General features: G+C 40.0%; 1 protein-coding gene across 2 annotated transcripts; it reads left to right on the forward strand.

Annotated features, from left to right (window-relative positions):
- The first annotated feature begins 820 nt into the window (after positions 1 to 820).
- Positions 821 to 20,958, forward strand: LOC106876696 (magnesium transporter NIPA2). Of its 2 annotated transcripts, none has more exons than XM_014925357.3 (6): positions 821 to 1,105; positions 16,238 to 16,535; positions 17,474 to 17,530; positions 18,292 to 18,382; positions 19,017 to 19,177; positions 19,855 to 20,958. In XM_014925357.3, exons 2-6 carry the CDS (start codon positions 16,373 to 16,375, stop codon positions 20,466 to 20,468), a joined length of 1,086 nt encoding a protein of 361 aa, XP_014780843.1. In that variant the 5' UTR covers positions 821 to 1,105; positions 16,238 to 16,372; the 3' UTR covers positions 20,469 to 20,958. The 2 variants fall into 2 exon arrangements, with proteins under 2 accessions (XP_014780843.1, XP_014780842.1); XM_014925356.3 differs by lacking the exon at positions 821 to 1,105 and adding an exon at positions 8,482 to 9,099.
- Positions 20,959 to 25,839: the final 4,881 nt, after the last annotated feature.

Genomic DNA, 25,839 nt, shown 5'->3' on the forward strand with positions numbered 1-25,839 from the left:
GCGCAAGGAAAGGAAGAGTGCTGTACGAGCGCAGAAAGTACAAAACTATACAACCCCAAGGGGCAGTAGCAAAAGAAAACGCTGAGACAGCATGACTGTGGGGCCAAGGAGTGGAGTGTGTCTGTGTTCTAGGATGTCTCTCTGTGACGCAAAATGTTGACAGCGAGGTTGTGATGATGATGATGATGTGTTCGTATTGATGCTTAGTTCCTAATTAAAGTGATGTGTGTGTGTGTACTTACATATATGAGTGTGAATATACACACACATTAGTGATTATAGAATACATATACACCGTTTCTAAATGTAGATAACAAGTATATCAACGTTTCTTTGTCGGCTTGCCAAGAATATTGATCGAAATTAAAAAAGTATACAAAGACGTTTATCCTATATAACTTCACAAGGTCATCTTTGATGTATTGTATTGTATTATATAATTATAATATTAAATACTATTTAATTATCTATCCACCATATCTATCTGTTTATCCATCTATTCGATTAAGCTAGCTAACGGTCTAACTACCTGTTTGTGTATCTGACCATCATTGTGTATCTATCCGACTACCTGATCGTGTCTACCTACCTTCTGTTTAGATATATATATATGTGTATAATTTGCTGTCTATTTATATATTTGTGTGTTTGTCGATCTACCTATCCACGTCCGTATTTATATCCGTTTTGCCTTCCCTAACAGATTAAAACAACACGAAAAGGGAACACACGAGGTACATGATTTCATTGAACACCGAATCACCAAGAATGACATCATTAATAACGCACCGGCTTTAATCACTTCATACTCACCCCCATCGACATTCACACCCACACAGAGACACAAATATACACTCATTCACATCATTACACACAAGTGTCACAAACACCCATCCACGGCCTGCTAATAATCAAATCTAACATCCTCATACACATCCTATGTTTTTGTTACACTCTCATGCACATGACACATTTGTTCTAATAACCTATTGTTTCTGTGACTTCCACCAGACCCGCCCAGCAGGAGCATCGGTCGTAAAGTAATTTTTTGAAAAGCCATCATATTCCTCATATTCAAAGTTCTGACAGATGTCGACCAAACAATGTAAGTAGAGAACAATTATTATTATTATAGTTTCTATTATTCTCATTGTTTCATCATCTTTTTGTCTTTTTTTCTCTCAAACTATTCTCATCTTTCTCTCTCTCTCTTTTTTATTTCATATGTTATTGGTAGTTTTCTTTTGTGTGTGTGTTATATCCCTTTGTTAAAATAATAGATGCCTCATTTATACAGAGAGACCCTCACGCTTATATACCAGTATATATCTATAGACATTCATGTGTATTTGTACGTACGTACATATGTTTGTATGTACGTATGTTGCTTCAGCGTGGTAATGGTTAGAATAAACTAAACAGTCCTCGGCATGTATAGAAACTTATGTTCACATAGATATCTAAATACTCGTTCAACCATGTCCGTGCGCGCGCACTCAGTATTTCACATACCTTTACCCTATTCTTCTCTCTCTCTCTCTCTATTTATTCTGCTGTCAATCGACCTACCCATTTAGCATTGATCTCAACCATATATAGGCACTCCTTAATATATATAAAATTCCAGCGATTGAAATGGGCATCAAGAACCATCAGTATCATAACTTCCGAGAGGCTGGACCAGACACACTTAACCGTTATCCACACCGTAAGCTGAAAATTACAGGAACTCCGTACCCCTGAGAACTACCCCAACATTCTCTCACTCCATAAACGTCCTCTCTAACACAGCTTTTCATCTCACATTTGTACACTGGCAAACATGTTCTCTACTCACGCCAACACTCACATTTATACACCCATATGCATACACATAACTTTACAGTTACCGAAACTATTGTTCCCACCATCGTTTCCGTTTTTCACTTCTTCCCTATCTGTGCATTCATCACACTCTCCTTCATCACTAACTTATATATTTCATCATTTTTTACTTTTCTTTTATGAGAGACTGGCAAGCGAAATGGCTCAAAGCGTATACATTGGTGTATGTTAATTAATTAATGATGCATCACTCAGCGTTTGTTTAATAATCTGAACTTTGATGTTAAGCACACCTACAAGTTTTATCATCATCATCGTTTAACGTCCGCTTTCCATGCTAGCATGGGTTGGACGATTTGACTGAGGACTGGTGGACCAGGTGGCTACACCAGGCTCCAATCTGATTTGGCAGAGTTTCTACAGCTGGATGCCCTTCCTAACGCCAACCACTCCAAGAGTGTAGTGGGTGCTTTTACGTGCCACCGGCACGAAGGCCAGTCAGGCGGTACTGGCAACGGCCATGTTCAAAATGGTGTTTTTTACATGCCACCTACACAGGAGCCAATCCAGCGGGACTGGCAACGACCTCGCTTGAATATTTTTTCATGTGCCACCAAAGCAATGCTGGTAATGATCATGCTCAAATGGTGCTATTTACGTGCCACTGGCATGGAAGTCAGACAGCTGCTCTGGCAACGATCATGCTTGCATGGTGCTCTTAGAGCTCCACTGGCACAGGTGCCAGTCATTGAATTTGGTTCAATCACGATTTCGATTTCACTTGCCCCAACAGGTCTTTGCAATCCAAGTTAGTGTCCAATGAAGGAGAGGTTGGCATGGGTGCCAGTCGTCGAATTTGGATCGATTTCATTTGCCTCAACAGGTCTTCCCAAACAGAGTTTAGTGTCCAATGAAAGAAAGGTACGCATAGGTGGGCTGACTACACTCTTGGCAGAAGCCTCAGATTATGGTCTCACTTGGCTTGCCGGGTCTTCTCATGCACTGCATATTTCCAATATGTATGTATATATATTCTATATTTCATTTATCCAGTTTCAGCTCATGAGCTGTGGCCATGCTGGGGCACCGCCATTTATGTATATATATGTATATATATATATATTTTATTCTCTCTCTGTTTATTTTCTCGTGTTCCTTTCTGTTGAAGAGCATAGGCTCGAAATGTAAAAGACTTTCTCACCTTCCCAAGCGTTAAACTAATACACCTGTTTGTTGTTTACAAACCTGTTTTTGTCAGTGGCACGTAAATAGCACCATTTGAGCGTGATCGTTACCAGCATTCGCCTTCCTGGCACTTGTGCCAGTGGCACATGAAAAGACATTTGAGCGAGATTGTTGCCAGTGCCACTGGACTGGCTCCTGTGCAGGTGACATGTAAAATACACCATTTTGAGCGTGGCCGTTGCCAGTACCGCCTGACTGGCCCTCATGCCGGTGGCACGTAAAAGCACCCACTACACACTCTGAGTGGCTGGCGTTAGGAAGGGCATCCAGCTGTAGAAACTCTGCCAGATCAGATTGGTTCCTGGTGCAGCCATCCGGTTCACCAGTCCTCAGTCAAATCGTCCAACCCATGCTAGCATGGAAAGCAGACGTTAAACAATGATGATGATAATGATGATGATGTTTCTGAGTATCAAAATATTACACCTGCTTATTGTTCCCTCACATATCTGTGTCATATGCATTTATACAGGGCACACAAATGAGAAATTATGAGAAAAACAAGTTTATATCATTGGGAACTTGTCATGCCATAAACTTGTTTATCCTAATTTCCTCCTACATTTGCTTTGCATTTCGTAACTAGTAATACTACCAATTAGTAACCAAACCACTACACTGGTAGTAAGATGATCCACGTCGATCTCTAAACTCAACAGTAGCAGTTGTACATCTGACTGTACACCCAAAATATACTGTATTTTAACGTGTATAAGGAGCCCCCTAATTCTTTTGGCTTAAAATTTGGAAAAAAGGGTTTTGTAAGGAATTATGATACTATCCATGTATAAGGAATTCCCATATTTTTTTAACCGAATTTTTGACAAAAAAGGGTTCCTTATACATGTTAAAATATGGTATATCATCATTGTCATCATTTAATGTTCATCTTTGATGTTGGCATGGATTGACAAGAGCTGGCAATCTAGAGAACTGCACCAAACCCCATTGTCTGTTTTGGCTTGGTTTTTACAGCTGGATGCTCTTCCTAATGCCAACCAACCACATTACAGAGTGAACTAAGGGTTACTAATATTCTCTCGCTGTTAAGACACATGGTTAAGTAGTTCTTTTATAACATGCTTTCAGCTATCAAGCAATCTTGATCTTGAAGATTGCTTGGAGTCACTGGGTGCATTATAAAACCTGATTAACCACATATCTCAATGCAAGAAAATATTAAATAGCTCTTATTGTAATACAGTGTATATTCAGTGATATTTGTTGATCTTTACCACATGGTTCTGGGTTCAGTCCCACTGTGTGGTACCTTAGGTAAGTGTCTTCTACTATAGCCTCAGGCCAACCAAAGCCTTGTGAGTGGATTTGATAAACGGAAACTGAAAGAAGCCTGTCATATATATATATATATATATATATATATATATATATATGTATATGTTTGCGTGTCTGTGTTTGTCTTGACCACTATCGCTTGACGACCGATGTTGGTGTGTTTACGTCCCCATAACTTAGGAGATCGGCAAAAGAGACCGATAGAACAAGTACTAAGCTTACAAAGAATAAGTCCTGGATTCGATTTGTTTGACTAAAGGCGGTGCTCCAGCATGGCCATAGTCAAATGACTGAAACAAATAAAAGAATATATACATATCGTTTCATTTTATGTCCAATTTCCGTTCTAGCATGGATTAGACAAATGGATTTTGACATATGTTATTGATCCATATGCTCGTGAGTGCAACACCCTAAACACTAAGCCTTGTGCCTCCACCCTATTACTTTAAGGGTTAGTCCACGTTACTCTGTAAGGAAAATAGGGGTCTGTTTCCTGTTTTCTCTCGTGTATATATTCTTCCCTGGATGAGACGCTAGTCCATCATCAGATAACTCATTTTTACTAGAGCACTGTGAAACGCAATGTTTTGCTTGAGAACACAATGCATCACCCAGTCCAGGATTTGAAACCACAATTTTACGATCGTAACCACTAATGCACACAGCTCCAAAATTGCTTTAATGACTCATCTAAAAAGCGCGCACGCACACACACACACACACACACACACACACACATGCACACAGCCTGCAAAAAATCACCTCTTGTTTCGAAACAGAAACTACTTCAGTTCCAATCAGTTGTTGACCCCTGTACGAAGTTCAAGTGTGTTCCATACTGGATGGCTGCTCATGCTTCAGAGATAATGACTTTTCAAATGTGTTTTAAAATGCCAGTCTGTCACACTTGATGTGTGTTGAGGAAGGGAGGAGGCTTGGTAGCTTATTGGAGCTGAAGTAGTTCATTCTTGTTATAAAAGTGTTGGCATGGCTGTTTGATTTCAGAAGTTTATATTGCAACTATGTGGTTTATGGTTCAATTCCACTGCATGATACATTGGACAACTTGTTCTCTACTATGGTCTCAGATTGACCAAAATCTTGTAAATGAAATCTGGTAGGTAGAAATTATACAGAAGCCTAGTTGCGTGCACACGTGTGTGTATGTGTGTGTGTGTGTGTCTGTCTGTCTCTCTGTGCTTTCACATTGACACTTTTGACGACAGTAATGTCTGTCTCGCGTAAATTGTACAGGGTGGCCCAAAAGTAGGTTTACAGTTAATCAACTATCTCTTTCGCATTCATATATTAAGTTTAGATCTTAATTATAAAAGAAATATGAAAGCATTATTCTGTGCTAATTTAGTTTAATTTTGTCAAGCTCTCTTTGCAGTTTGTAAGATAGAAATTTCGATGTAATAAAATGTTTTAAAAGAAATTTAAAGTGTCTACGCGATAACTGTAAACCTGTTTTGGGGCCACCTTGCATGTTCCATAGCTTGGCAGTCCAACATATGAGGACTAGTGGAGTTAAATATCTAACATGCAAACGAGTAAGGTTGATGTCTCATACAACCCATGCCATCATGGAAAAATGAACGTACAGACGATGATGTGAACGAAAACTATTGTTAGACTCTCTCTCTCTTTCTCTATGGAACCCACTCACATGGCTTTGGTCATCTTGGGGTTATAGTTGAAGAATCGTAACGAAGGTGTCACACAGTGGGACTGAATCTGAAACCATGCGCTTGTGAAGTGAACTTGGGAACCACACAGTTTGTGTCAACGCATTTAATGCAGGGAGTGTCCAAAAACGTGATTGGAGAAAATATGCCATGATGAAGAGATATCATTAGCTCCATGATTAATATTATTTTAATTATTTTGATGACACCCTCAGACAGAGCATAGACTTCACTGCATAATTGTCGAAGAGAATCACTGACATTGTATAATGTTGTCCACGAGTATGAGTGGAAAATTGAGATTAATCTTTTCTACTCTAGGCACAAGGCTAAGTACTTAATTTATCGACCCCGAAAGGCTGAAAGGCAAAGTCGACCTCGGCGGAATTTGAACTCAGAACGTAAAGACAGACAAAATACCGCGAAACATTTCGCCCGGCGTGCTAACGTTTCTGCCAGCTCGCCGACTTAACAACAGAAACAGCAACAACAATAATAATCATTATTATAATTATAGACGGGGGTAAAGAATACGTGCACCACCCATTTTCGGCGTAACCCTAACCCCCGAAAGCGTGTGGTGTGCGTATTCTTTACCTTCGCCTGATAATAATAACAATAATAATACCCCTTTCTATTACAGGCACAGGGTCGGGAATTTTGTGGGAGGGAGTAAGTCATTTACATCGACCCAGTGTTCAACTGTTACTTATTTTGTCGACCCCGGAAAGATGAAAGGTAAAAGTCGACCTCGGCGGAATTTGAACTCAGAACGTAAAGACGAACGAAATACCGCTAAGTATTTTTGCCCGGTGTGCTAATTATAAACCTCAGTAATTTATTATTTTAATTGTGTGTTTGTGTGTGTGTTCCTTCGTTAGAAAAATCCCTTTTTATATTGGTCTGGTTCCAAAGTTTTAGCATTAAAAAAAAAAAAAAAAAATTAGAATACGAAGGGAAATAACTCTGCTGAACATTCTATCGCTTGCTACTATGAGGAGGGAAGAGAGAGGCGAGTAAAAGCACGATGACACACACACACACCCACACACACACACACACACACACAAATGCGCGCGCGCTCACGTTGTCATCAGTCATGACGTAAGGGGTCGTGTTCTGGAGTCTTGAAGCTTTCGGGAATTTTGTTTTGGCAAAGTCTATTTTTCTTTTCGATTTCTCTGTTGCATAACGGAGAAGCCGATGGGAAAATAGTTTCCATGTTTTGGAATTTCACATTACACTAAGATTTGCAGAAATGTAACACTTCTGCAACACACGCACGCACACACACACGCAACTACTCGCCAACGCGCGCGCGCACACGCACACACACACACACACACACACACATGGGTTGGACGATTCGATTGGGAACCAGGAGGCTGCACCAGTCCCCAATCTGATCTGGCAATGTTTCTACAGCTGGATGCCCTTCCTAACACCAACCACTCCAAGAGTGTAGTGGGTGCTTTTTACGTGCCACTGGCACGGAAGCCAGTCGAGGCGGCACTGTGGAGAAATGGGGAGAAAATTCATCAGTTTGTGCAGAGTGTAAAGAGTAAAAGTGTGAAGACCACTCCCTTTGGTCATGAATGACCATGGGTTTGCACCTAGAAAGTTCCCCTTGGAGGTAAGGTTATTTATGCAAGATGAGCAGTCACCCATGCTTACTAGCGTCTCTTCGCCACGCCACTGATGTTATCCAAGGGAAAGGCAAAGGGGCTGATACAGCTTGGCACCAGTGACGTCGCAACTCATTTCTAAAGCTAAGCAAAAAGGAGCAACATGAAATAACGTGTCTTAAGAATACAACGTGGTCTGAGTGGTTTTTATGTGGCACCAGCAGCATAGAATTCACCAAGTAACTTACTGGACAGAGCCCCGCCAATTGGAGGGAATAGTATTGAAAGACAGAAAAGATGTACCAGGTCATGAAAGTTACAGGAAGAATTATGGCACAATTAAGAAAAGAATTTAGCTTAAGTAAGAGGAAGGTTAGTTTTGTGCCAAACAGAATTATTTATTAATGTCCGTTTTCCCTGTGAAGCAACTACAGTAGAACTATTTAGTTAAAACTAAGCCACTGTATTTAGTGGAGGCGCAATGGCCCAGTGGTTAGGGCAGAGTACTCGCGGTCGTAGGATTGTGGTTTCAATTCCCAGATCGGGCGTTGTGTGTGTTTATTGAGCGAAAACACCTAAAGCTCCACGAGGCTCTGGCAGGGGATGGTGGCGACCCCTGTTGTACTCTTTTGCTCCAACTTTTTCTCACTCTTTCTTCCTGTTTCTTGAGTTACGCTGCGATGGACTGGCATCCCGTCCAGCTGGGGGGAACACATACGCCATAGAAACCGGGAAACCCGGCCCATGAACCTGGCTAGGCTTGAAAAGGGCGCAAAAAAAAAAATAAGCCACTGTATTTAGCAGTTGTTGGTCTGAAGAAGCCCTTTGAACAGGTCCCTTGCTCTGTGATCTTGTGGTTAACGTGGAAACTTGGAGTAGGCAAATAACTGCTGAGAGCCATATGAGGCTTGTATCAAGGTATTGTCAGTAAGGTGTAAATGAGTAATGAGTACAACAAGTACAGGTACAGGTAGAAAGGTAATTTTTTTAGTCAACTTTTATTTGTCATAGTCCATGAAACCAGTTCATTGTGAGAACTACATTCTGCTGACGGTGATACATTGTGACAAGTAGGACAATTGAAATATCTAGAAATAAACAGACAGCAGTCGCTCTCAATTGATAGCATGCCTTGTATATAAATATAGTTTTCACAGACCAACCAGCTGTTGTCAGTCTCTGACATATCGATCTTATCTCTTTTTTCTTATTAAATAACTATAGATTCCACTTCCTTTATTCAATCTCACACATCTAAACTATTGCAGTGCTTTTTACTTGTCCCTTACTGTATCGATATATATATATATATATATATATATACACACATACATACATGTATGTATATTTATTTATACAAAAACACTTATGACTTATGGCCTTTCTGTATATCGAGCATTATGGTTTTACCAGGAACAGTAAGTTGTATATATATTTTTTATTTTGTTCTTGTTTAGCCTTTGGTCAACTCTGGTCCTGCAGACCTTATGGTCAAAGACGTTCCAACCTTGATTCTTCTATATTTTTTTTTATATTTGATTACCTATTGTCTCTTTTTTTTTTTTTTTTTTTTTTTTCTTTTAAGACAGCAGTGGGGCTATGATTTGCGAGAGATTTGGCTACTATTTCTCACAGGTCTAGTGATCATGTAGAACAGTGAACAGTGGTTCTCAACTGGAATCCATATAAGATTTTGTGGGGTGGGGGTGGGAAGCTCCATGTAAGATTTTGTTGTTAAAATTTACGTACCATAAATTGGTTATATTTCTCACGAAACACAAAATATTAAAATTTTTTTTTCAATAGAGTTCCTAATAATATTTCATTCTAAAAATGTAACAGGATTTCTTTAAACATTAAATGACTTTAAGGGGCCCATCCGATTAAAGCAGGGTTCAAAGGGGTCCATAGATGAAAAATGGTTGAGGAACACTAGAAGTTCCCTTGTCAACTTTTGTTTTGCTTCTGCTTAGCTCCCTTATTGGGGACCCCTTTGAGCATGAGAGCATTCCAAACTTACTGATCCCATTTTTTTCTTCTGTTCCTGTTATACTGAGTATATGTTGGACTACATTACTCAACATATCTTTCACATTTTTAAAGTGTGATCTGGAGGATATTTGGCTGCTATTTGTAGCAGGTCAAGTGATTCAAACTGGTACGAGTTATCTTTAGACATGAGACTTGGTTTGAATTCTTGTAACAGAGTAGATCTGCTACAGACACTCAAGGACCAGATCATCATCATCATCATCATCGTTGTTATTATTTAGTATCTGTTTTCCATATTGGCGTGGGTTGGATGGTTTGACAGGGGCTGGCAAGGCCAGGAGCTGCACCAGGTTCCATCGTCTCCTTTGGCATGGTTTCTACAGCTTGATGCCCATTCCAACACCAACCACTTTACAGCCTTTACTGGGTGCTTTTTACATGGCACTTTACCAGTGCTTTTTACGTGGTACCATCACCAGTAATTTTTATGAGATCGTTGCCAGTGCCCCTGGACTGGCTCTTGTGCAGGTGGCATGTAAAAATACACCATTTTGAGTGTGGCCGTTGCCAGTACCTCCTGACTGGCCTTCGTGCGGGTGGCACGGAAAAGCACCCACTACACTCTCTGAGTGGTTGGCGTTAGGAAGGGCATCCAGCTGTAGAAACTCTGCCAAATCAGATTGGAGTCTGGTGTAGCCATCTGGTTCACCAATCCCCAGTCAAATCGTGCAACCCATGCTAACATGGAAAGCGGACGTTAAACGATGAGCACCAGTAATTTTTATGTGGCACCACCACCAGTGCTTTTTATGTGGCACCACCACCAGTGCTTTTTACATGGCACCATCACCTGAAAGGACAAGCTTGTACGTGTGGAAGACGGCAATCAGCTCCTGAACAAAGAAGTAAATTCTTGCATATAAAACTCGAGAGTAATGGCTGCAGGCAAACTAATGGCAAACAGAATCACAAAAGAGTTCAGGAGAATAACAGCCACATGCCTTTCAAACTACCATATTTGTTAGGTAACAAGGAATAAATCCAGGGTGTATTTTCTCAATAAAAAACAAAAGTAAACAGCAGTTATGGGGAGGGGTGATGACCCCATTAACAATGAGTGATATACACACACTTGTAAACAAAACTGCAACATGATTGTTTGTCTAATTTTAGTATCTTATCTATCTTCTCTATACGTGTTGTCCATTACTGTTTTAACGGCAACCTGGCTGAGAATGACATTGAAACTATTCCTACTATAGCGGAAATACAACATGACAGGGTTAAAAATAACTGTGGAATATTTACAATTTCTCAGTACTCAGAGGGAAAGTTGTATTGTGAAGTTCAAATTGACTAAGACCAAAGTGTAACTGAATAACTTATTCAACCAATGCATGTATGCTTCCCAACTGGACCAAAAAGGGTTCAGTCCCACTGCATGGCACCTTGCTCAAGTGTCTTTTACTATAGCCATGGGCTGACTAAACTCTTGTGGGTGGATTTCGTAGGGGGAAACTGAAAGAAGCCCATCATACCTGTGGGGCACTGCCTTGAAGAACTTTTAGTTGAATGAATAGACCTGGGTACTTATTCTATCGGTTCCTTTTGCTGAACCACTGAGGGCTGGAAAGCCAGCGGCTGCACCAGGCTCCAATCTGTTTCTCCAGTGTTTCTACAACTGGGTGCACTTCCTAACGTCAACACTCTTAGAGTGTAGTGGGTGCTTTTTATGTGTCACTGACACAGGAGCCAGTTAGGCAGGCCTGGCATCGATTACATTCAGATAGTGCTTTTTACATGCCACCGGTAGGGGAACCAGTCAGGGGGCACTGGCATCGGCCACGTTCGGATGGTGCTTTTTACGATCCACTGGCACAAGAGCCAGTCAGGTGAATATATATATATATATATATTATATATAAGTCCAACCCACGCTAGCATGGAAAGCAGATGTTAAACGACGACGACGATGATGATGATGATGATGATATATATATATATATAATGAGGGAGTGGTGAAAAGTTCCTAGCTTTAATAGTATTGTGAAAGGTCTGGTTGGAGACACAACCTTCCGGGTTCTTTCATAGGACTTAGAAAAACTGAAGGACTGTTGCAGTAAGTGTGTGAATCAGAAGGGGAAATAGTTTTTTTTCTTATTTTATTAATAAAATCATAATTAATTGATCCTCCTGTATTTTCTTTCACCCAAAGTCAGGAACCTTTCAGCCCCCCCCCCCATATATGTGTGTGTACAAAATTCTCCATATAGGATTTGTACAACATATTGTTATATGTAGTAGGCAACATACTACATTGTCATAGGGTTTATTATTTTCTACTCTAGGCACAGGGCCCGAAATTTTTTGGGGAGGGGAGCCAGTCGATTAGATTGATCCCAGTACACAACTGGTACTTAGTTTATCGGCCCTGAAAGGATGAAAGGCAAAGTCGACCTTGTCGAGGGTTGATACTGTGTTATTCAACTTTCTTCTTAAAGTATTGCAATGATTTAGTATCAAGTGTCACAGCTATCTTTGTATAAGTTTCCTTTGTGGTTGCTTTCATCTCCAAAATAGGTTACGACAATAAAAAAAACAAAAACGAATAGAATAAATACTATTAATGTACGAACTACTACTTTGTCACACACAAATTCTCTCTCTCTCTCTCTTTCACACACACCAAACACACATACACAAAGAAACCCAGACACATATAAACCGAGACACATGCACACGCATACACAACTTACCTATACACACATACACCACACACACACGCACCACAAAGACACACGCGCACCACACATACACATGCACTAAACACACACACAAACACAGACCCCCCACACACACATACCCCCTCACACAGACACACTCACACAAACACACCACTTGTCTTTTATCTTTTACTTATTTCAGTCATTGCACTGCGACCATGCTGGGGCACCACCTTGAACTAATTGATTCCATTACTTCTTTTTAAGTGTGGTACTTATTCTGTTGGTCTCTTTTTCTCAAACTGCTAAGTTGCAAGAATGTAAACAAACCACACATGTTGTCAAGTACTCGGGGATGGGGCAGGAGTGACAAGCACAGACAAACACACACATACGCATATACATACATAATATATATACACACACATGTATATCATCATCATCATCATCATCATCATCATTGTTTAACGTCTGCTTTCCATACTGGCATAGGTTGGATATATCTGGCAGTGTTGGCTATAGCCTAGTCACCCGTATTACGAACCAGGTGATACACGAAGGAGTCATACCCAATGACTGGTGTAGCAGCATCATAGTCAACTGCTACAAAGGTAAAGGTGACGCTTTAGATACAAATAATTACAGAGGCATCAAGCTGTTAGATCAGGTTATGAAAGTTACAGAGAGGGTCATAGCCCAACTAATTAGGGAGCGAATCAATTTAGATGAGATGCAGTTTGGGTTTGTGCCAGGTAAAAGCACTACTGATGCCTTATTTCTAGTGAGACAGTTGCAGGAGAAATACCTAGCTAAGGATAAACCTCTGTACCTGGCTTTCGTTGACATGGAGAAAGCCTATGACAGGGTCCCCCGATCCCTTATCTGGTGGTCAATGAGGAAACTTGGGATAGAAGAATGGTTAGTGAGAGCTGTGCGAGCCATGTACAGAGATGCTGCCAGTAAGGTGAGGGTTGGAAATGAGTACAGCAATGAATTCCGGGTAGAGGTAGGGGTCCACCAAGGTTCCGTCCTCCAGGCAATCACAGAGGAGTTCAAGACAGGTTGCCCCTGGGAGCTCCTCTATGCTGATGACCTTGCCCTAATTGCGGAGTCACTATCAGAACTAGAGGAGAAGTTTCAGGTGTGGAAGCAAAGTCTAGAATTGAAGGGCCTTAGAGTCAACCTAGCTAAAACCAAAATCCTAATAAGTAGGAAGGTAGATAAAACACAAACCCCTTCAGGTAGATGGCCCTGCTCAGTATGTAGAAAAGGAGTAGGTAGTAACTCTATAAGATGTACCCGGTGCAAGCTATGGACACATAAGAGGTGCAGCAACATCAAAGGCAGGTTAACTAGCAAGTTAGTTTTTGTTTGTGGCAGATGTTCAGGTGCAATAAAGACTGTAAACAAACAGGAAACAACTTCTATCTCATTCCAGGGTGAAAAACTAGAGGTAGTCGATAGCTTCCGCTATCTGGGCGACCAGGATAGTAGTGGGGGTGGGTGCGCTGAAAGTGTAGCTGCTAGAATAAGAATAGCCTGGGCAAAGTTTAGAGAGCTCTTACCCCTGCTGGCGACAAAGGGACTCTCACTCAGAGTAAAAGGCAGACTGTATGACGCATGCGTACGAACAGCCATGCTACATGGCAGTGAAACATGGGCTGCAACTGCTGAGGACATACGTAAGCTCGCAAGGAATGAAGCCAGTATGCTCCGTTGGATGTGTAATGTCAATGTGAATACCCGTCAGAGTGTAAGTATCTTGAGAGAAAAGCTGAACATTAGAAGCATCAGTTGTGGTGTGCAAGAGAGATGATTGCGCTGGTATGGACATGTAGTGAGAATTGATGAGGATAGCTGCGTGAAAAAGTGCCACACCCTAACAGTTGAGGGAACCCGTGGAAGAGGTAGGCCCAGGAAGACCTGGGCTGAGGTGGTGAGGCAAGACCTTCGTACATTGGGCCTCACCGAGGTGATGACTACTGACCGAGACCTTTGGAAATGTGCTGTGCGTGAGAAGACCCGGCAAGCCAAGTAAGATCATTGCCAGTGCCCCTGGACTGGTTCTTGTGCGGGTGGCACACGAGATGCACCATTTTGAGCGTGGCCGTTGCCAGTACCGCCTGACTGGCTCCCGTAGGATTTTCGAGCGAGATCGTTGCCAGTGCCCCTGGACTGGCTTGTGCGGGTGGCACATAAAAGACATCATTTCGAGCGTGGCCGTTTTCGTGCGGGTGACACGTAAAAGCACCCACTACACTCTCTGATTGGTTGGCGTTAGGAAGGGCATCCAGCTGTAGAAACTCTGCCAAATTAGACTGGAGCCTGGTGTTGCCATCCGGTTTCACCAGTCCTCAGTCAAATCGTCCAACCCATGCTAGCATGGAAAGCGGACGTTAAACGATGATGATGATGATGATGATGATATGTATGTATATGTGTGTGTGGATATATGTGTCCATGTGTGTGTGTGCATATATATGTGAGTCTGTGTATATATGTGCCTGTGTATGTGTGTGTGTGTGTGTGCATATGTGTGTGTGAGTGCATACATATGTATGTGTATATATATATGTATGTGCATATATATATGTGTGTGTGTGCATATATATATGTGTGTGTGTGCATATATATGTGAGTCTGTGTATATATGTGCCTCTGTATGTATGTGTATGTGTGATTGTATGTATATATGTGTGTAGGCTCATAAATGGTTTCTCTCTAACACATTCACTCACAACGCATTGATTTATTTAGGTTTGTAGTAGAAGACACATTTTCAAAATGCTGAACAGTTGAACCTGCAGCCACGCGGTTGCAAAGCCAGCTTCTTAACCACACAGCCATACCTTTGCCTCTATTGTCACTTCACTAACAAATATTTCCATATCTCAATGAAATTCCACCAAAACAAGTTTTATTGCTACTGCAGCTGTTTCTGTGAATGCTATTGTTGGTGGTCTTCGTCACAATAGTAAAGCAATGTTAATTACACAACAATCAACAAATATCCTTGACCTTCTCTTCAGAATTCCTGAATGAACAAGTCAGTAGTATTTGCTTGGCAAGTTTTTTGTTTTTGTTTTTTGTTAATTTGAAATCTCTTACATGTCACAGATATATTACCATAAGAAGATTCTCATAGTTGTCATCAGATTCTCAGATACTGAAAAGAGGAAGTTATCTTCTGCCCACTCCTCCCAAGAGCTTGCAAACCAGTGGATATCACTAAGACACCCTAGCACCAGGCAGTGGTGGTGGTGGTAAGGTTGTAAATGGGGTAGTTCATTTTGCAACCATGTGGGTTCAGGTTTGGTCCATGGGCAAGTGTCTTTGACTATAGCTCAGGTTGATCAAGGTATTTAAGGTATTTATTTCTTTATTTCCCACAAGGGGCTAAACATAGAGGGGACAAACAAAGGGATTAAGCCAATTACATTGACCCCAGTACACAACTGGTACTTAATTTATCGACACCCAAAAGGATGAAAGGCAAAGTCGACCTCGACGGAATTTGAACTCAGAATGTTACAGCAAATGAAATATTACTAAGCAGTTCGCCCAGTGTGCTAACGATTCTGCCAGCTCACCGCCCATTTAAGGTATTGCCCCAGCATGGCTGCTATCCAATAACTGAAACAAGGAACTGGTAAAAGATAAACTGAAGAAAACATTGAATACTGTAGTCCTAGATACATTGTGTCTGAAAAAATGCTGAGATGGACATGGGTGGAATGTCTGTAATTGTAAGGTGTGTTTGATTAAAGCGGACATAAAGCTATACAACAAAAACAACAAAACCACCTATGATAATTTTGTGCCTTTCTGTGTTTCTTTCCAGGTTGTCACTTCAAAGCTGTCATCTAATCTTAAAGTCCATAATACTAAACGACCAGGTCTAACCAATGTCTCTAAGTCTGACCCTTCACACAATCCAAGCCAAACTCACCCACTGCAGAACAACTCCATTGTTACCATGGTAACACAGATTGGTCATTCTGTAGTTGAGGGAAATGATGCCAACCTCCGAGACTTCTATATTGGCCTCACTCTTGCCATTTCTTCGAGTCTCTTCATTGGAAGCAGCTTCATCTTCAAGAAACTTGGCCTGCTGCGTCTTGCCACCCATGCCAGAGCAGGTGAGATACCTCAGTTTTCATTCGTTACAAATTCTTGTGTTAGAGGACATTATTATTGATTGGAGATTCAGGGACAGATTGGATGCGTTTGTTTGTTTGTGTTTCTTTATGTTTTATTCTTATTGTGGAGATAGATGTGTGATAAGAATCTCACTTTCCAACCACACGGTTCCGGGTTCAGTCCCACTGTACGGCAACTTGGGCAAGTGTTTTTTACTCATGCTGACTAAAACTTTGTGAGTAGATTTGGTAGATAGAAACTGAAAGAGATACATCTTGTATATATATATATATATATATATATATATATATATATATATTGTTGTGTCATGGCACTCTGTCAGTTACGATGACATGGGTTCCAGTTGATCCAATCAACAGAACAGCCTGCTTGTGAAATTAACATACAAGTGGCTGAGCACTCCAAAGACGCATGTACCCTTAACAGTTCTCGGGGTGGGGGTGGGGATTCAGCATGACACAGAGTGTGACAAGGTTGGCCCTTTTGAATTACGGGTACAACAGAAACATCCTGTGTGAGAGAGAGAGAGAGAAAGTTGTAGTGAAAGAGTACAGCAGGGTTCGCCCACTCCTTGCCGGAGCCTCGTGGAGCTTTAGGTGTTTTCACTCAATAAACACTCACAACGCCTGGTTTAGGAATTGAAACTGCGATCCTACAACCACAAGTCCGCTGCCCTAACCACCGGGCCATTGCACCTCACACACACACACACACACACACACACACACATATATATATATATTTAGATGGGCAGGCAAGCAGGGAACCTCAGAAAAAGTGACAGACGGACAAAGCAAGCAAAAGACAGAAAGAAAACTAGAGAAAGACGTACACACACACTTACACGCACACACACAGCCAATATTTTGAACCATTTGTTGTAAAATAAGCTGTAAATATCTTTTATCATTTTCAGGTCAGGGTGGATATGGTTACCTACGAGAATGGCTGTGGTGGGCTGGCATGACACTGAGTAAGTAATTTTGGGGTCTTCTTATTAACCTCAGTCTATATGAGGGTAGCTTTTTTTAAGAACTGGTATTATTCTGTCAGCCTATTTTGCAGAACTGTTAACTGCATATGTGCACATACACACACATGCACACAAACATGACAGGCTTCTGTACAATTTCCATTTCACGATACTCAGTATTATATAAGGGAGAGTGGTAGTAGCTGGGAAAAAGATAAAATGGTAGTGATGGAGGTACCAGAGCAAAATCTCAAAATGCAAAAAGGTGAGCAAATTGTGTGTGTGTGTGGTTATAGGGTGGTACAATCCAAAAGGTCATCTCCACACGACATAAATAATCCAAAGGTAATCAGATCTGAGGATTGGCTAAACAGATTTTGTGTGTGTTACAGGTTATGTAACTTACATTGTTTAGCTTTGAAACATATGCAGTTTTTATTTACCTTTTCTTTTGTTTCTATTCTCAGATACATACGTGTTAGATTGAGGTTATTCTTTGAAGGAAAGTTTAAGAATATTAATGGAATATTTATTGATAGTAGGAGTGGGGTTCTCAACTCAGAGAGTAGAAAGAAAGAAATTGAAAATTTATCATTGAATTGGACTTCATATTTCAACTGATGACTTACTTGGCCAGACCATACCGTATCATGTAGCTGGATAAACTTGATCCTAGTGAACAGGAATATTTACAGTGTGTGTGTGTGTACGCATATAATCCTGATCTTGACTTTAATGTTGTTGTTTTTTTTTCGTTTCAGTGTCCCTTGGTGAAATAGCAAACTTTGCAGCATATGCTTTTGCACCTGCAACACTTGTCACCCCTCTTGGGGCTCTGAGTGTACTTGTGAGGTAAGAACAAATATTACTTGCTTCAAAGAATTTTTTTTTCATGTCAGAGAGTAATTTGGGACCACATTCACTTTTTCACTTAGGGTTTAACCAGTTAGCATTCGGATTACTCTCTCAAATGTAATGCTTATGTATTCTCATTGTTTTAAATTAATCTTGCATTATCTCATAGCTTTGAGATTTCAATGATGTGATTGTCTATGATTTGAATGACATTGTCAGGTAGGTGTGAGAGGCCAGATGTGGCCAGTTTGAACATAAAACACGTAGAACAATTGGGCTGGATATGGTCCGTTTAAATGCTAAGTCACAACAACCCAGTGTACTCATCAGCTGTTAGTAGGTTCCACACAATGGCATAAATCATGGTTGTAAGCAGTAGCAGAAATTATTAGCTAATATGTTAGGTTTCAGTGTTTAGTTCATGTTGTCTTGTGGGAAAAGTTACACACCATAGGCTGACACCAGCTGAAAATTCATGCCATATCTGTTTGTTGCCGCAAAAGGTCAACAAAAATATTCTTTTCTACTCTAGGTACAAGGCCCAGAATTTGTGTGTGTGTGTGTTTGTACTTATATATATTTCAGATTTTATTTATTGTATGTTGATTGTCTATTTCTATTTATTTGACAGTGCATTGCTGGCTTCTAGGGTTTTGAAGGAACACCTGAATCTATTGGGGAAGATTGGATGCACTTTGGCAATTCTTGGTTCCACTATAATGGTTATTCATTCACCCAAAGAACAGGAAGTGGCTAGCATGGAAGAACTAGAAGCAAAACTCAGACAACCAGGTAAGTTAGTTTCTGTCTTCCTTCAGAGGAAGAGAAGGAGGAGGAGGAGAACTCTTGCAGTTCCAGACAATGATGATTATGCTGGTATTCCGTCAAAAAAAAAAAAAAAATACAAATCATCATTATTACTTTGAACTGCAAGAGTCGTCCACATGGTTCTTGAAGCATGACCAGTATTATTATTATTGTTAATTAGTGACATTTCTTCTGCTTTTCTATTCTGTGTTCAAATGCCATCAAGGTTGACTTTGCTTTTCATCCTTTCAAGGTCAATAAATAAAAATAAGTACGACTCAGTAACTGAAGTCATTGAAATCTATTAGCTGCCATCAGTAGTATTCGTTCTCAATGCTTTCCTGCACATTCGAATGCGAATATGTTAATCGTTTATTGTGTTTTGTCACCAAACAACTTTACGATGATTCATTAGCATAAGGGATTCTGAGACACCCAGTATTTCAACATTGCTGTATCTCATCAGTAACAGGCACACCAAGACTAATGAACCTAACAAGAATTTGAGGCTCTTGTTTATAATTTTTGCAAACAATTAATTAATAAATGTTAATTAGGGACTAATTGAGTCATGTAGTCAGGAACTACTTATTTATGTGTATTTACACCCCTAATTCTGTATGATCTCTCTATTTTTCTCTTTTCGTTTGGTTTATTTGCAGTGTTTCTCATCTATGCAACCTTGGTGGCATTTACCACAACTATTCTCGTTATCTACTACGTGCCTCAGTATGGTAACAAAAACGTCTTTCTCTACATTGGAATCTGCTCACTGCTTGGTACTTTCACCGTGATGGGCTGCAAAGGGCTGGGCGTGGCAATGAAGCAGACCGTGTCTGGAGAGATGAACATCTTGCTGAACTGGTTGTCATGGTTATTGGTGATAGTGGTCGCCACTTGTATAGTGTTGCAGCTGAACTACCTCAACCGATCATTAGATACATTCAACACAGCAGTGGTCACTCCCATTTACTATGTCCTGTTCACGTCTTCAGTGATGGTCGCCTCACTGATCCTCTTCAAGGAATGGGTCAATATGGCTGTGTTGGACATTATCGGCAACATATGTGGCTTCATGACGATCATTGCCGGAATCTTCCTACTCAACGCTTTCAAAGACATGAACATCAGCCTCAGTAATTTGCCAAGTTCAAAGAAGGTCGACTACAATCCGGCAATCAATCACCTCAACGACAGCAAGCTGATCTCCATCAAACACGATGACTGTCAGAACTTGCTTCTGTCGCACACCAGCGACATCAACTACAACTATTAAACCACATTTCTATTTCCATGACGCTCTCTGTCATATCTAGTGTTCAGTTTATATTTGGCTCTCTGTTTAACCACTGACCACTGGGGAGTACCCTCAACTGGTCACCGACAGTACCATCTTCTGGTTGCTGGCTGTCAGCCTTTTGAATGGTAAATTTGAGCCATGGTAGTTTCCACTGACTGACCGCCCTCAGGGTCAGTGATAAGTGTTTATTGTCAAATGTCATGAAACACTTGTTTGACGTGCACTGCCTACTGAACACTGGTCAGTGACCAGTACCTGCTGGTGGTCACTTGACCAGCAATCACTTTGCAGATCATACTGGTCTGTGTCCAGCAGTTCCAGGCCACAGATATGTGGCTAGCATCACCAGGACAGTATCAGAGTCTAGTACAATCAAGGCTCTGGTCATTGTTCAGAACCACTAGGACACTGATCAGAAGCCAAAATTTGTCCTTGTTTAAAAAAAAGTCAAAAAAGAAAAAGAAAATCTAGCAGCTCATATCTTGTTGCTCCCTGGAAAGTTCTAGAGAAATGGAAAAAAAAAAAAAAATGAGGAAAAGAAGAAAAACCAATTTATTCAAATTTGTTATATTTAATGAGATAAAATCTGGTCATTGGTCAATGTTGGAAGAGACACTGTCTCAAATGTTGACCATCTCAGTATTTTACCAAAGAATCCATATATGTATCATAGAAATCTTACAACAGAAAGTAAAATAAAACTACACACACACACACACACACACACACATATATATCCGACATTTATGTCTGTGTGTATGTGTATATATATATATATATATTCGACATTTACATGTATATATGTATATGTATATATTCGACATTTACATGTGTATATATGTATATTTATATATGTTAAATGATATATATTATGTGTATCTAATTAAAGGTGCACTAATACAGTGTGTACATTTATATTCAGTCTGATTTTGTAAACTCAAACACGGTAATACTTTTATTGTGAGTGAACACTGATATATTTAATACAAATGTACACAAATTTTAATACAATATGTATGTATGTGTGTGTGTGTGTGTGTGTGTATTATGTGTGTCAGTGGAGTGAATGTGCCTATGTGTTTGTGCATATACAGGGTGGCCCAAAAACAGGTTTACAGTTATTACGTAGGCACTTTAAATTTCTTTTAAAACACTTTATTACATTTAAATTTCTGTCTTACAAACTGAAAAGGGAGCTTAACAAAATTAACTAAATTAGCATAGAATAATGTTTTCATATTTTTTTTTTATAATTAAGATCTAAACTGTTAATATACAAATGCAAAAGAGATAGTTGAATAACTGTAAACCTACTTTTGGTCCTCCCCGTATATATATATATATATATATATATATATATATATATATTAATGTTTAGCAGAGTGGCTCAAGGTCTGAGAGTTTTATGCATTGGTGCTTATAAGTGCCAACGCACGAAACCCTCGGACCTTGGGTCACTCTGTTGCTTCTACTAAATATTAATAAGAATATACATATACTCATATTTTGAATTTTGTTATTCCTGTTTGCACCAACATACCTATATATATATATATATATATATATATATATATATATATATATAGGAACATGCAACATACCTATATATATATATATATATATATATATATATATATATAATAATAATAATAATAATAATGATAATAACATTAGGGATAAAAATCCAAATTTACAGGTAAAAACTCAATTTAATTTAATTTATTAAAATTAAATTAAGTTTCACAGTATATAATATATAAATATATAATTTATAGAAAAGAACCACAAATCCTGAACTCATTCATCGAAATCCAGTCACATGCAGAAAAATTTAATAAGTAACATCGTTTGACAACCGATGCTGGTGTGTTTAAGTCCCTGTAACTTAGCAGTTCAGCAAAAGAGACCGATAGAATAAGTACTAAGCTTACAAAGAATAAGTCCTGGGGTCGATTTGCTCGACTAAAGGTGGTGCCCCAACATGGCCGCAATCAAATGACTGAAACAAGTAAAAGAATAAAAGTACATATATATATATATATACACACACACACATATATACATACATAGATGTGTGTGTGTGTGTGTGTGCATGCTTGAACGTGAGTTTGTGTAAGCATGTGCATTGTATATACAAATATATATGAAAGTATGTGTGTGTTATATATATAGTGCTCTAGCATGACCGCAGCCGCATGGCTGAAATGAATAAAAGAATACAAATATATATATACGCACACACCCACACACATATATATACATATATGTGTGTATGCATGTATATTGAGTGTTTGTAAAGACATTTCACGTTTCTGCCAAATTTCGAAACAATTTGGAATTTGTTTTGTATTTTTATTGTTGAGATTTTTACATTTTTACCCCAAGTTTTAATAGTTGTTGATAATAATATTAATAATACTCGTCAGGATTTATAATCATCATCATCATCATTATTATCATTATGTTATCATCCTATAAATAAACACTAAAAATTACAGTCAATGAATTTGCCTTTTGTGTTTTTTTTTGTTTTTTTTAATTTATTAAAAGTGGTTGGGCAAGCGAAAGCGAAACCGGGCTTGCCAAGACTTATTGGGGAAAGCGAAACTGTCAATGGCACCTGTGCCCAGCATCACCTTCCTGGCACGTGTAACGACATTCGAGCAAGATCGTTGCCAGTGTCGCCAAACTGTCTCCTGTGCAGGTGGCGCGTAAAATACACCATTTTGAGCGTGGCCGTCGCCAATACCGCCTGACTAGCCTTTGTGCCGGTGGCACGTAAAAGCACCTACTACACTCTCGGAGTGGTTGGCATTAGGAAGGGCATCCAGCTGTAGAAACTCTGCCAAATCAAAGTGGAGCCTGATGTAGCCATCTGGTTCACCAGTCCTCAGTCAAATCGTCCAACCCATGCTAACATGGAAAGTGGACGTTAAACGACAATGATGATGAAGGCGGCGATCTATATCCTTCTGCCCTAAACATGTGGACTTGTAACATGAGTTGAAGGAGTATGGTTTAATGGTTAGGGTATTTGGCTCAGGAGTTCAATACCCAGGAACTTGTTGTGCCCTTGAGCGAGACACTTTATTCCAGGTTGCACCAATCCAGTCAGTTGGCGAAAATGAATAGTACCTGTATTTCAAAGGGCCAACCTCATCACATCTGGTGTGTCATGCTGAATCTCCGTGAAAACTACAATAAAGGTATGTGTGTCTGTGGGGGTACAAACAGACACACACACATAGATACCTACATATATACAACAGACTTCTTTCAGCTTCTATCTACCAAATCCACTCATAAGGCTTTGGTCAGTCCAAATCCATAGTAGAAGACACTTGCCCAAAGTGCCACATAGTGGGACTGAACCCGGAACGATGTGATAAGGAAGCAAGCTTCTTATCGCAATTTAAGTAACATCTTTGTGTAGAGGAAGATTTACTCTACCGGCCCGTGCAATTTGAACAATCTATCTCATGTATAATATATATGTGTGTGTGTGTTATATGATCTCTACACTCACATTTACCAAAAGGTATAAGGAAATTTGCATGAAAATTCAGATGAAAGACAATAGATATGGCACAATCATCAAGTATTTTAATCAATATGTACTTTTGTCACCAGGTGTATTAGTCACCACATGCCTTAGTCATCATGGATATTAGTCATCTGGTGTTTTAATCATAAGCTATGTTAGCTCTGTATGAATATATTAGGAATAATGATTTCTTATTGAATGTATTATTTTGACTGTATACATGCATAAGACAGCTGATAATCAATAGGGAACAAACTAATCAAATATTGTAGATATACACCTTAGAGATTACATCATTAGTAAGGTAAAATGAGCATAATCACCTGTTTTGCTAATACATGCCAGTTTAATGATGAAATGGGAAGTTGTTAATTTTTACAAATCCAATATTATTTTCTACTCTAGGCACAAGGCCCCCAAATTTTGGGGGAGTGGGTGGGGTGGGGGAATCAATTAGATCGAACCCTAGTATGCAACTGGTACTTAATTTATCGACCCCCGAAAGGATGAAAGGCAAAGTCGACCTCGGTGGAATTTGAACTCAGAATGTAAAGACAGACGAAATATCGCTACGCATTTCGTCCGGCATGCTAACGTCTCTGCCAGCTCACCGCCTTTACAAATCTAATATTGGAAGTTTAAAAAATCCAAACCTGGATAAAAGAGCATAATATGGATTGTGACAGCTGGCTATAATATGTAATTTAATACATGCAAATAATTTATTTATTCAGTTATTTTGACTGTCTCTGTTTGAACATCTGCCATATGTCTGTATAAATTGGGATTTTAGGGGAACTGCTAGGAATTTTGGTTGCAGCTGGACTGAGTCTGTTGTCTTCATGGGGAGTAGAACAAGCTAACAACTTACAAGATGTTTGGGGTAAATCTTTGAATTTTTTCAGGAACAGCTTGGTGTATTGGTGCACAGATAATGGCTTTGGAGAGCCTGAAGATTAAAGTTGAAGTTAAGAGAAAGTTAGCTGACACAGAAGAGTGGAAGCCATCTTAATATTGGAAAAAGAGTTCCCTGTATCCTGATGATTCATGCCAGGTATCGAAATGCCAACATCATGACTGCTGCTCAATGCTCTGTGAACATAGTAAAAGCTGTAAGAAGTGACATGGATAGCTGCAACAGAGACTATGAAGCCGTGACGAGCAGAAAGGGACATGGCAAGTTTTCTGACTGTATCCATATGTCAGAATTCATCACATCTTTGAACAGGGCCCTAGAATCAATCAGGAGAGCTTTGCAAATTCTCATTCCCATGGCCACTCCTGGGACTGGTTGGTAAAACTCACCTGTGAACGAGAAGCTGTTGAAGGAGAGAAGTTCGACCAGACGAAGAAATGTGGACGTTTTCAGGCTGAGGGTTAAGTTGAAGGTCTAGGTAGTGTTTGAGGGCAGGAAGCCCCTCGTGGTGTGGGATCACCATATATAGGCTCTTGATATCAAGAGTGAAGAGAACTTTAGACGGGTCAGGAGGGAAGGAGAAAGAGTTGAAAAGACAAACAGCATAGTTAGTGTTGTGGATGTGAGAGGGAAGGGAAGCCACTTGGGGGGGGGGGTCAAGGACATGGTCAAGGTATCTGGAGATGAGTTGATTGGGACAGTTACAGCCAGTGCCGCTGGACTGTCTCCTGTGCAGGTGGCACATAAAATACACCATTTCGAGTGTGGCCGTTGCCAGTACCGCCTGACTGGCCTTCGTGCCGGTGGCACATAAAAGCACCCACTACACTCTCGGAGTGGTTGGCGTTAGGAAGGGCATCCAGCTGTAGAAACTCTGCCAGATCAGA

The sequence above is a fragment of the Octopus bimaculoides genome, chromosome 13 (assembly GCF_046866305.1).
Source record: "Octopus bimaculoides isolate indiv1 chromosome 13, ASM4686630v1, whole genome shotgun sequence".
NCBI classification, from domain to species: domain Eukaryota; kingdom Metazoa; phylum Mollusca; class Cephalopoda; order Octopoda; family Octopodidae; genus Octopus; species Octopus bimaculoides.

Bases quoted from the DNA above. Each gene is read 5' to 3' on its own strand.
- LOC106876696 (XM_014925356.3), top strand. From the start codon at position 9,022: ATGTATATTTATTTATACAAAAACACTTATGACTTATGGCCTTTCTGT. The intron at 9,100-16,237 runs GTAAGTTGTATA...GTTTCTTTCCAG, and splicing joins TTATGGTTTTACCAGGAACA to GTTGTCACTTCAAAGCTGTC. The intron at 18,383-19,016 runs GTAAGAACAAAT...TTTATTTGACAG, and splicing joins GCTCTGAGTGTACTTGTGAG to TGCATTGCTGGCTTCTAGGG.